At 35.4% G+C, this 12,799-nt stretch overlaps 1 protein-coding gene across 1 annotated transcript in view; it reads right to left on the bottom strand.

Moving 5' to 3' along the window:
- TFDP1 (transcription factor Dp-1) overlaps positions 1-12,799 on the bottom strand; it is a gene marked incomplete at its 5' end in the record, with an annotated part of 31,857 nt that overhangs the window by 3,227 nt on the left and 15,831 nt on the right. The window contains 7 exons of the mRNA XM_029085233.1: positions 1,459-1,540; positions 2,147-2,313; positions 3,080-3,231; positions 4,550-4,618; positions 8,113-8,259; positions 8,455-8,620; positions 9,810-9,931. Coding sequence (XP_028941066.1) covers positions 1,459-1,540; positions 2,147-2,313; positions 3,080-3,231; positions 4,550-4,618; positions 8,113-8,259; positions 8,455-8,620; positions 9,810-9,931 — 905 coding nt within the window. The remainder of the gene's footprint in view (positions 1-1,458; positions 1,541-2,146; positions 2,314-3,079; positions 3,232-4,549; positions 4,619-8,112; positions 8,260-8,454; positions 8,621-9,809; positions 9,932-12,799) is intronic.

The raw sequence follows: 12,799 nt of genomic DNA, 5'->3' as shown, positions 1-12,799 counted from the left end.
GGAATGTGCTGGAGTCATTCACACTAGGAATCATGCTCCTCATGATTGCTAGTCCCACAGACCCCTGAGAAGTTTCCCTTGCAAGTTATTCCCCCACCCCCTCCCCCCCTGCTTTGCATTCAAGTAAGCCTATCATCTCCAAAAGGTGGGTTTTTGTTTTTTCTTTTTTTTTTAAAAAAGCTTAAAAATGTAATTGCATTAATCTTGTGAAGTAAGCTAGATATTGTATCTTTACAAGGACCTCCTTCCAACTCTGGCAGAAAGCTGATGGGTAAGAAAAAGCTGCCAGAAGACTGTCTTCAAAGAACAAGAACAAAGCTTTATTTCCTTGCCTAAAGAAATCCCATTAATACAGGATTTTTGCCTTTAAACACAAATTATTAGGAAGAAGTTCTCCACTGTGAGGGTGGTCAGACACTGGAACAGGTTGCCCAGAGAAGCTGTGGATGCCCCCTCCCTGGAAGTGTTTAAGGCCAGGCTGGATGAGGCTTTGAGCAACCTGATCTAGTGGAGGATGTCCCTGCTGATGGCAGGGGGGTTGGAACTAGATGATCTTTAAGGTCTCTTCCAATCCTAACCATTCTATGATTCTATGAAATGTCTTAAAAATTAGGACTTCCTCAAGAATTTCAATGGTATAGCAATTTCCCAAACAATTTCCAAGGCAGAGCCTCCCAGTGATTCTAACATAGAACAGTCATTGCTGTAGAAGGAGTCAAAGTAATCTAGAACCTGCTCTTTCCTCTTCAGCCTCATCTCAGTGCCCGCTAAAATCATGGAACAGATCCTCCTGGAAGTTATGTTGAAGCATATGGGAGACAGGGAGGTGATCAGCAACAGTCAACATGGCTTCACCAAGAGCAAACTGTGCCTGACTAATCAAGTGATCTTCTACAATGGAGTGAATGCATCAATGAACAAGAGAAAAGACACAGACGTAATCTACCCTGGCTTCTAGAAGGCCCACAATACAGTCCCCCACAACATTCTTGCCTCTAAATTGGAGAGATATGGGTTTGATGGGTGGACTATTTAATAGGTAAGAAATGGCTGGATGGCCATGACCATAAATAAAAGTTTATCACTCTACCAGCTTCTGTTGCTGTTTAAGTTGTGTGTTTTAAGTTAGACTAATGACCAAGGGAGAATATTTCCTAAACTTTATATTTAGGGAAGTATCTGTTTTCTTGCCACAGACTCAAAACTCAACAAAAATAATACATTCAAGATTAACACCAGTCTAATCAATTTCTTTGCAACTATACAGGTAAAGATTTCTTTAACGACACCGGTAAGAACCACCACTACTCAAGGAAAAACAAGGCCCGACAATAAGCCTAAACACATATCCACACCACATTTAATCAGAATAGAACTTGTTTCATGAAGTATTTAATCTCTGATTAAGTTCCTCTGATGGTCATAGATTTTAAAAACTAATTGATAATTTCATCTCACCTGGCTGAAAATCTTGTGCCATTTGATGCAGAACCTGATGAGGATGTGACATATACACTGCTGATTGATCCCTGAGCCATTTCTGTAAAACAAACAACACGTATTTCAAGAATACTTCAAAACATACTCATCTAATTCAGTGGAAATGCTTAATTCCTTTTCAAGTGCAGAAAAGGAATCTTGCAACCAAAACAACAAAACATATTGATGTACAAAATCCAAAATAGCATAATTAAAAACCAAGGAGCTAGTGCAACAGCACAATTTCAAAATACATTAAAAATAATTTTATTTTGAAGTGAGCAAGTCAGATGTCTTCAGTATTCTTACATAATGAACATCATAAAACAATATAAAATGAAGCCATGACCATGTTTGCACTTCCTACCTTTTGCCTTTTTAGGTGAACCAATGAGACATACTGTCCTCTTAAAATTACATACTGCAAAGATCTACTTGTCTGGTATAATGCAAAATGTGGTTCTGGGAAGAGCAACAGCCCATTTTCTATGAATCTCTATCTTATTTGTTCCCTAAGTTACACTAAAAAAGCATATATATTTGAGAATTTGTTAGAAATCTTCACCTCAAATCAGTGGAAATTAACTCATCTTAGATATTTTCATGTTTTTTCCTTGAGTCCCATATTAAGGAGGAAAACAAAACAACTCTTCTTGGAGTAACTAACCTGTCACATATGGTTCCAGAGCTTTAGGAACTAAACTCCTTGCAATTTTTAGGTCCTCTGCTGAACAGCTTCCAGATTCTAGCCCACAAGCCATTCCCATTCGTTTTAGTACTTCTATATCATCATGAATTTCAAAAGTATTGTCAAAATTAAATAGATATTCAAACCTGGAGAGGAAAAATGTCTTGATTAGCTTAAATTACTTTAACTACCTTTCCAGTTTCAGGAATTGAAGCATTTCAAAAGCTTAACACACAGTGTTAGTGACACATCACATTAAGCAATCAAATTTTTCAAAATTTATGTATTTGATAGCAAGTGACTAAAACTGCAATTATACATACTATGCAAATCATTAACAGGTTTAACAGGCACAGAGTTTTAATTAAACATTTTGCACGTTTGATAATTTTTTCTTTAATCTCATTCCTCTGCCTGCTGTGTAATTTTTTAAAATGTTTTTAAACTTCTCTAGTAAGCTAGTAGTGTAAGCAGAAATTACTGCTACATTCAGCTTTTATTTAGCAGATGAGAAGCCTAGCTTTTTGAACCCAAAGTAGAGAACGGCAGTTCTGAAAGCAAAATTCCTTTTCAGTTCCGCTGGCTGTTAATGTTAAAGCCATTTGTTGGCAAAGTACAATACAAAACTCCAGTAGAGCTGCCTTACTTTGCTTCTAACATCTCTAGATAGTAAGGCTTAGAGACATTATTAAATGTGAAAACAATTATTCTGGTTATTTAGAAGCTCTATAAAACTCTGTTTCTATTCGACATGAGTAAGTTTTATCTGTCTGAAATGCAAGTTCTCAATCTACAAAAGGCACAAGTAAATTTCTTTGTCTTTTATTTTGAACAAATCTAGATGAACACTTTAGCATGAACACAAAACTCATAGTTGTACCAAAAGCCAGATAGAAAACTTTGTTAACTCACTTGTCATTTGAAATACTGCAGTCAATCACTGTCTTCTTGCTGGTGTTCACAATAATAAATGGCAAATGGATGACAGAATTGGAAGGTGGCGGTCGATTTGCCTGTTGTTCTGCTTGGCGGTTTCGCTGAACAAGGTTCTTGAAGGCAATTTGCTAGAAAAAGCAATAATTATATAACAATAGGAATTAAACCTTCAAGAGCCTGTTAATGAAAAACCCCTCAGATAAAGAATACCAGCAATGGTTGTAGCAGGTAAATGCAGAAAAGGACAGAGTGTTCACCATATTGCTGCATGTTAAGATGCAACAAGAGACATAAATGATAGTACTGAAGATACAACACAGTAAAAGTTAACTGAGAAAAAAACTGCACATTCTAATAACTGCATCAGGACCTTGACAGAATGAAGAGGTAACAATGACTGGAAAAAGGAATTTTCATACAGCATCCTACTTCCACACTGTTTACTATTCCCTGCTAGCTACTGCACTCCATAAGAACAGATGAATGATTAATATTATATTTTTGCAGAAATTATATGTTTGAAAAGCAGTTAATGCTTGGGATCTGAATGTCTAACGTTATGTTTCTGAATTACTCAATTAAGATTAGTGACTTCACTCTCATATCTTACCAAAACTGCTTTTCAGAATGGAATGTTCATATTTTAAAGACTAGCAATTGTAATAATGAAAAATTCAAGTTAACTATTAAAACCCAAGTTATAAATCTTACAGTTAGGCACCAAACTAAGAAAAAGTATTTTTTTGGTCATGGAATCAAATGAAATAAACAGGAACTAAAAACAAAATCCAAAACCAAGACAGAGGCTGATAAAAATCAGACAGCTGTGGAAATTGCTGTCCCACAGCTGTCTGTACTTTCTTTCTCCAACATTTTCATTCCTACTGCATAAGTAATGCAACTACTAAGGGATACATTCTGGTGAAGCAGCAGCAGTGACTTCGGCGACAGACTACTGCTTCCCAGAGTGTATTAGGGAAATCTAGGAAGGAGTTCAGCGACTGTTTCACAGCAGTTAAGCCACTTACACAGCAGGGGTAGCAACATCCAAGAGAGGGAAGACAAAGAGCATTATGAGAACTGTACAGTCATAGTTTTATCTGTGGACTCTTAATACAGAAAAACATTCTAGATACAAGAACTGAATCGGAAAATTCAGAGGTACAGTATGAATTACAGCTCCTGTCAGCATAAATCCTGTTTAAACATACCCGAAACTGCAAAAGAACTCGTGGTAATTCATGAAATGTTGCTGGCTTTGCCAACAGCAAACAGGGCCAACAGCATGTTCCCAGCTAAACTACAGTGCTAAATTAAAACTGCATATGCCTTACCCTGAAATTCACCTCTAGTAATTAAGAGGTTTCCCATCCCTCACTGGGATAAAACAACAGAATTACAGATATAAGTTACCTTGCCCTATAGACAAGAGTACCTTGACTGTACCTGTAGAATGAGTTCTTGTAGTTGAGACTGTTTTTGCTTTATTCTTTCAAGCCTTCTCTGTTTCTCCACCTTAAGACAGAAAAAGGATTGGTTAGTTTGTTGTTTTTAAATACCATTTTATATCAACATCATCTCCCCTTAAAATCATCTTAATAGCATAAAACTGAAGGCAGGACCTAAGATGTCAACCATTAAGGTTCTGCAGAGAATTTAGAGACCTAACTATCAAGACTCACATCAGTAGCATAGAGGGAAACTGTAACAAAGAGCAGAACTAGAACACTGGGGAATGAAGTACAAAAACTGGGGAAAGCGTAAAAACATATCTGCAAGCAAGTTATGCCTCAAAGAATTATCCACATTCCTTCAAGGAGGCAAAGAGCACATAGACCAGAAGGATCCACTTGATGTAGTCTACTGATATTGGAGGTACTGGAGAAGATCCATCAAAGATGCTTAAAGAAATGAAGCAGCTATGGAACCAAAAAGTCCCCTCAGTATTAAACACATACTGAATAATAAGATAAAAGACAGGAGACAAAATGGTAGGAAATAAACTGCTTTCCCAGTGAAGGAAGCTCACCGGTAGATTCCCATAGGGACTTAATTTACAGACTGTTACCACAGAGGATTGGAATAAGGGGATGAACAGTAAATAGAATCTGCTAACAATGCTGGGCTATCTGCCATAGTAAAAAGAGAGCTCGTCACAAAGCACACTCAAAGTGTCTTGTAGCATCGAGTGATTACATCATCAAAATTAATTCTAGTAAATGTAATGTGGTATGTGTGAGGAAACAATCCCATTCATGCAAACTTTAGAAATAAAATAACATTCAGCAGAAATTTTAAATTACAGTATCTACAAAAGCATCAGCTCAGTACACCACAGCAGTCAAAACTTTGAATTACTAAGCAAGGAACAGAGAACAAAACAGAAATTATCACAGTCAGTGTATGAACCCAGAACGTTTACATCTCAAATTCTGAAGGTCTGGTGTTCTTATTTCAGAAAGATCATACAAAAGAGCAATCAGGATAATCAATGCTATAGAACAGATTCCATACAAGGGACTAATGAATAAAATAGGACTCTACAGAAAGGAGAATGAAATAATGAGGGAGAATATGGGAGATCTCTCTAAAACTATGAATAGGATGGAGAAAGTGAATAAGGAATGACCAGGTCATCATCACTTCCAATTAAGAAAAAAAATAAAATAAAATAAAAAAGTTAGAGGTTATATTCAGGGTATGTTCAGAAACAACAAATGTATTTCATAAGAAGTTTCTAATGGACCTGAAACTCAGTGCCACAAAAGACTCAATGTTAAAAGCAAACTTTGTATAGAGAAAAAAATCTGTGCAAGAAAAATTAACTGAGGGCTATTAAATAGAAGGATATTGTATCTGCCTCGGGTTATGCCTGAACCACAAGTTACAGGAGAAAACATCACTAAATACTTTCTCTAACGGTATACTTCTTCCTAGGTTAACTGCTACTATCAGGCTACATACTGGATAGACAGTCTACTGGCCTGAACATCAACTTTTGTTCTTAGGTCCTTAAAATATCTAACTAACAAGAAAATAACTGGAGTTAAAAATTCACATGAATGCAGTTTTCTGTTCATTTTCAGTGAAAAAAAACCCCAGAAGTGTACATAGCTGAAAAACCTGCCAAAAGGCATGATGTTATATCATATTTAAAGAAAAAAAAAAAAAAAAAGGGTAGGACCAGATCTTATCATTTAACATTAGAAAATAAGTCAAATAACCGCCTCCCCGCAAAAACCTTACTGCAAGTCACCTGGGATATTTTGTTATCACATACACATAAACTACACTGCCTTCCATATTACTTCAAGATACAGACCTTATTAATTCCTCCACAACCTCTCTTTTTGCATTATCAGGACATATTTTACCAAACCTAATATTCTAATTTGCACACAAAGTACAAATTTAAAAAGACTTTAAGTTCCTAAATACTTGATGGGGACCCCTCAAATGCCTATGTTCCCTGATAAACTATTTGGCTTGATTTTTCAACAGTTTAAGGGTGAAGCTAAGCAATATTGATTATTTAACAAATTAAACAAATTAGCTTCCACAAACTCATTTTAAAAAGTCCTATTGCAAAGCTTGTCACATAATGTCGCTAAATTTCAATGTCAACAGAGCTTGCAGAAACAGGAGTTAGAATATTTATAAAGCAGTAATGTGGAAGGGAGGAATCCTGCAATTTCCCCAAGTAAGCTCCACACATCTTGGGATTTTTGCTGCTTTCAAGCCTGTATTACACTTCTGGCTCAATTATTCAATGGTTAACAGAACTCCCATCTTAAACACATGAATGTTCACTGTGCATTATTACATTCTAAGTTGCTTTTTTTTACTTCAGTACTAGTATTATCCTACTCTTCTTTAGGACTTTATCAGTCATGACATCAAAGGCAGCTGAATGAGCTACTCTTCTCTTTCTTTTGCTACGACATTACTGGTAATACTATGCTTTGTGAGACAGATCCAGAAAGATCTACTTTCCAAATCCCTCCAGCTAGCTGGTTCCCTATTCAGCACACAGCACCATTATCTTCAAACCACTTTACCTTCCATACTCACCCTGCTATTTATGCCCCAATGACTTTAGCTAATAATTTTCACTTGGGATGATAAATATTTAAATAAAACTCAGATTGATTAGATTCCTTTTAAAAAAAAAAAATCTAAATAGCAATTACAGTACTAAATGAAAAATCAATTATCACACAAAATAATCAAACAAAAATCTCCATAGAATTAGCCCTCTGTAGATAGATTCCAAAATGTTTTTTTCCAATTTGTCAGCTTCTACACTGATTTTTCAGTCCTGCTGAAGGGAATTTAGATTTATTAAGAATACCTACAAAGTCTCATTCTATTCTGATAAAGTAAATTGACTTCAGTAAACCTCAGTAACTTTATTATCCTGCAAACCTCAGGATACTTTTAAAAAAAAAAATAAATGCTGCCAGAACTTATGAATGCCTTTCAGTATAAAATATTTTACTTCTTACCCAAGACATGCAGTAAAAAAGTCTGACATGTTCATGTAAGACAAATGTCAGAAATACACATGACCTCCAACAACACAGAAGGAGGAATGCATATATATACTGGTCTACATGCAGCATCAGTCATCACAGGTGTATTATTTGTCTGGAATCTGGAGAAAACAATCTTCCTGACCCCTGACCACCACTATTGTAATGTTGGAAATAATCAAACTGTAAAGTTAATTAGTAACTTCCACTCAGAACCATTTCATGTATACAGTAAAAGCAGTGACAAAGCTGTATTTTTGACATAGAAGCATTAAAAAAAAAATATTTAAGCAATTTGAAAGTTTAAATGTTTGTTCTGTAAATACAAATACAATTTAAAAAAAAAAAGAGTCAACAGGACCACACTATTCTACCTTGCTGTCTCAGGAGATCACATGTACATTTTGGATCAGAACATATTAAAGCTGCAAACATTTACTCAAACACAAATCTATGTGAATTTCCTAATACATATACCTCTAAATTCTGACATTCCTGAGCCGAGTTAGTAGGTAGACCAATCCATTTGATTTCCTTCTTCTCCTTAGAGATAATGTTCATGGCCATAAGAACATTTAAGGCATCATAGACACGTCGTCTAATATTCTTCTGATCATAAGCCTGCTGTAGACATAGTGCATTAATCAAAAACATACCTGTGATGAAAATATTTGAAAATAAATATATTACAGTAAATGGGTAAGCTTGGGTAATGTCTGAACTGTTTCATTTAGCAGTAGGAAAAGAAATACAAAAGTCTCAAAATAAATTTCTCTTCCCCCATTCAGTTCACATGTAACTGACCTCCCACATACTTACTGATTCATTTGGTGAAATGTGATTATCAGTGGTACTGAATTCTGCAACCAACTCGTCTGCCACCTCATTGTATGAGGTGGTTCCTTTTCTTTGTACCTTCTCACAAACCTTCATAGAGAAATGCCGTAAACCCTTGCCATTCTTCTCTCCTTTTTTGTTCCGCTTCCTAAATATACGTATAATATATATTTTAAGAAGATGTGAACTTTGGAATATTTAATGTCTCTTTTTCAAATACAGGTACACTGCTGCAAAAACCAAGCCTTCCCTTTTTTTCTGCTTCTCACCCCTTCCCAACATTTTTCCTGAAATTTTTCCCCTACTATTTACAATAATTAACAATTCTAGTATCTTGATGCTGAAACACAGTACAAATTCATCCTTTTGGCAACTCTGCTAGCAGGTAAGTTAACAATAGTGATATTCCTTCAAGAAGTTAATAAACAAAACCTTATAATCTTCAAGACAAGAAGGGATAGAGGGATACATGCTAAACTATGAAAAGTGAATTACAAAACAAAACAAAAAATGTGTTGTTTTTTTTTTTTAATTTAAATAGCCCATCTAGTTTTAAAAAAAAATTAGATCTAATAATCACTGAACAGACAAAGCCCAATACTAGTTGAACTTAAACACTACACTAGAACACAGATCTGAAGTTACACAGTATGTGAAGTTGTTACAACAGATGCAAGAAGCATAACGGTTTTCTGCATATCTTTTAAATAAAAAGTTCCTTGTAACTTGAGGAAAAGTAAAAGTAGCTACAAAATTAGTATCAACAATGGAACTTCTTAATTTTCTACATTTCATTTAATTGTGTAATTCCAAAGTAGAAATCTATTTATGCCTAACCAGATACTGATGATAAATTTAGTTTTAAAGCAATTACATTTAACAAGAGACCCTTAAAAACAAGCTTGCATGAGAAAAATATTCCAAAAGAATGCATTCATTGCATCTAATACTTTTTTTCCAGTAAGAACTATATTCTTATTTCAAATGATACTTCGCCACACATTTTTTTCAATCTGAAATGATTTTTATTTTTTGGAAATACACCAGAAAAACAGAAATGCCAAATTAAAAACTGAATCAAGTCAGATGAATTCCACTGTCCTTTTAGGAGCTGAATTCTCTAAAGGTAAGTAAGATGAGGATATCCACCAGTATTTACAGAAAATATTCTAGTTGTTTTTATGACAAATGAGGGGGTATTCATTCTTGTATGACTATACTTGGTTTTAGTACAGTATACTTTAATGTCTGTCTCACACTGCTAGCCTGAAGAGTACACTCACTATCACAGTGAACACTTAGAAAAATTAATCCTTTCTAATTTTTATTTTGCTCACCCAGCAGACCATGGCGAAGAATCTGCAGTCTGGTTCTGTGATACAAAATGTGTGTTGGGTGTATGTGGACTTCCTACCAGGATAGTATTTGGCGCTGAAGGTCTCTGAGGTGTACCAATAACCTACAATAAGGATAAAATTATTTGGAAAATGATCCTAAGTATTCAAAGATAGTTAGATGTTGCATTATTCAAATGATGCATTATCCAAACATGAATAATGCTTTCTACCTACTTTATTACATGCATTAAATTTATACACACTAGCATAAAAACCTTCAGACTACATATTACATAGTTAGAGCCCTCCCAAAGTAATGAGCATTTATGTTTTATCCTCCCAGTGTGAAGAGAAGGTTGCATCCCTGACATCAGGTAAATGAAGCAAACATCAAATGAACCTAAACTCACAAGCCTGCTATATTTTCCTGCAGCTGCATTCTCCCTCATTAACAAAATCTGCATCTTCTTCATCAGGCTAGCTTTGAAAATTTAGCCTCAACAAGAATAAAATTGAAAAACTGAAAACTCAAAATAAAACATTTTATGCGTGAAAGTTAAAACGAATCAAAATTCAACTAACTGTTAAATGTAGAATGCAAGAGGCAATGTAGTGACTATTAGATGTTAATGATTTCAGCTGCCTGGATGGACAGACAGCTGCATTTCTTCACAGACACTGTATCTTCATATTATGTCACCTCACTGAGTTTGTTGCATCCACTTCTGGAAAATCTTAGGTCCTCCTCCCCTTTCTAGCAGCTTACTTCCATACTTAAAATGCTTCTAATTCTTATGGAAAAATCAAGCAATCTCCCCTACTACTTTCATAACCGAAAATTCTGAACAGGCACAGGACGTATGTGAAGCAGGTGAGTTTCTCCCTGTGAAAAAACCTCTATCAGTTCTGCTGTTGACTGGTCTGGTTCACCAAATGTCTCAAAAGACTGAAAACCACCAGTGTGCTATTCACATAATGAAGACAATACAGAGAACAGAGGAAAGCTGTTATCCATTTTTTATTCCCTAGGATGTAGACACAGAAGACTGGAAGAGATGATTCAACATCTTGCTTGCAGAGGCTAAAATTAGAGGGTCCCATTCCACTCCCTAGCTTCCCAACTCCACAAACAGCCCCACCATCACCCTGGTGCCACATCTAGAATTCGTATGGCTGTGCAGTAAGATGAAAGCCAAGCCAGCACAAGGGAGGGGGTGGAATTACAGCTGGGAGAAAAACAAACCATTTGGCAGCAGCAAACCATGGACATCTACTGCACTCAGTAGTGTTTTGAAATATTCAACAGTACAAAGGAATAAATGGAAAGCTGCACAAATTCACAGGCTCATTTCTAGAGTGGAAAAGTGAAGTCTGTTTAGTAGATTTAAAACCTGCTCTGCATTCCCATTCTAACTCACAGAAGTCTGCAAACTAGCCAGAATTATAGGCTTTAATGTATCACTCTTGTGGAAGACCCTAGAGTTTAGAGTTTCAGAATCTTCTCAGGAATTACTTCGTATTATTTGCTCTAATAGAAATGTTAATACCCCTAACTCACAAGTTCATAAATAACCATGACTTTGAAAGGAAGGAGCATGAAAGGAGTTAAGCAGTATTGAGTCACTGGGAACACCCTAAAATTAAAGGTTATACACAGAATTAGAGAGGATGATTTTCGACAAAACAGAGGGACAGGAGGGCAGGGCAGGGCAGGGCAGCAAAAGTAGAAAAAGAAGCACATGCTGTTTCTCTTAAGTTTCCTCAGTTCAAAAGAGAACAAGATTTCAGTTTAGCTCCTTAAGAATTAATAAGATGAGGACAACAGATAAGAACAGCAAGACAGCCCACACAGTCCAACTGTACTCAACAGAAAAAATTCTATGGGTCAGTATTAAGAAAAAGAAATCAGACTACCTGAACAAAGAGCGCAAGTTCAGAAAATGAAGTATTTAAGTATTAAAAACCTGGTTTTACCATTTAAAGGTTAGAAAGTTGTGCAGGGTCACAAGCTATCTCCTCAACCCTGCTTCCTAAGAACATTTTATACATTGGCAGAAAATGTCTTAATTTTCAGGGTTCTACAGGGTGGGGTTTTTTTTTAATAGTTCTTGCTATCCCCTTCAGAACTGTAAAATCAACAGAAATTCACCAGAAATTCCTCCCTCTATATTCACAAAACAAAACTGCCATCTCTTCTTTAATGACATACAACTTACATAATTTTATACTGATAACAGCCAATACAAATATGCTGATATAGGCCCTTTCTTTCACAAAAAAAATAATGCTAATATGTTCAGAGTAAGACTCAAAGTGCTGAAAAAAAATATGACTGCAAATGTAAATTTCCCACAGGAATCACACTAACAAAACCACTGTTAGTAGTTATTACTTCAGAATCATATTTTTAAAATAACATTACCATGTAAAATTAATCATAGATAATATAGATGAAGATTTGTCAATTTAAACCTGTGCTGGAAGACACAAGAATTTATTTTATATGTATATAAACATTGTTGTAAACATTAATTTACTTATTATTGAAAATTTAAGAAAGCATCAGATAATCTGTAATTTCATTATTATCCCATGGTTTTGGTACTTTTAAGAAAACATTTTGTAAGTTACCTGAAAGAACATTTCATTTTCAACATTAAGCTCAAGTATGCACCCAGTCTCACAATAATGCCCAGAAGGGAGCCCCTCTGTGCCATTATACCTATGATCTATAGTTAAAACATTTTCCTCCTACTGCTGGTTTCTGATTTTAAACTGAAGGAATGCCTAACTACTGAGAGTTTCCTTGTTTGGAAATTTATTGATAAAATGCCTCCTACTGCAGGAGCAATTTCATTCAGTTAAACTTGTTTCGCTACTCTCTCAACTTCCAAACGGCTGCTGGAAGTAGTTAATCCACCATCACTGCCGGAAATACAGCACAGTGAGTGATCTGCAATTATACAGACACTTCATTACTCAATAATCTT

The sequence above is a fragment of the Antrostomus carolinensis genome, unplaced genomic scaffold, assembly GCF_000700745.2.
Source record: "Antrostomus carolinensis isolate BGI_N321 unplaced genomic scaffold, ASM70074v2 scaffold34295, whole genome shotgun sequence".
In the NCBI taxonomy this organism is placed as follows: Eukaryota; Metazoa; Chordata; class Aves; order Caprimulgiformes; family Caprimulgidae; genus Antrostomus; species Antrostomus carolinensis.
Note: the sequence above shows the minus strand (reverse complement) of the source record. Positions and strands in the feature narration are given on the sequence as shown.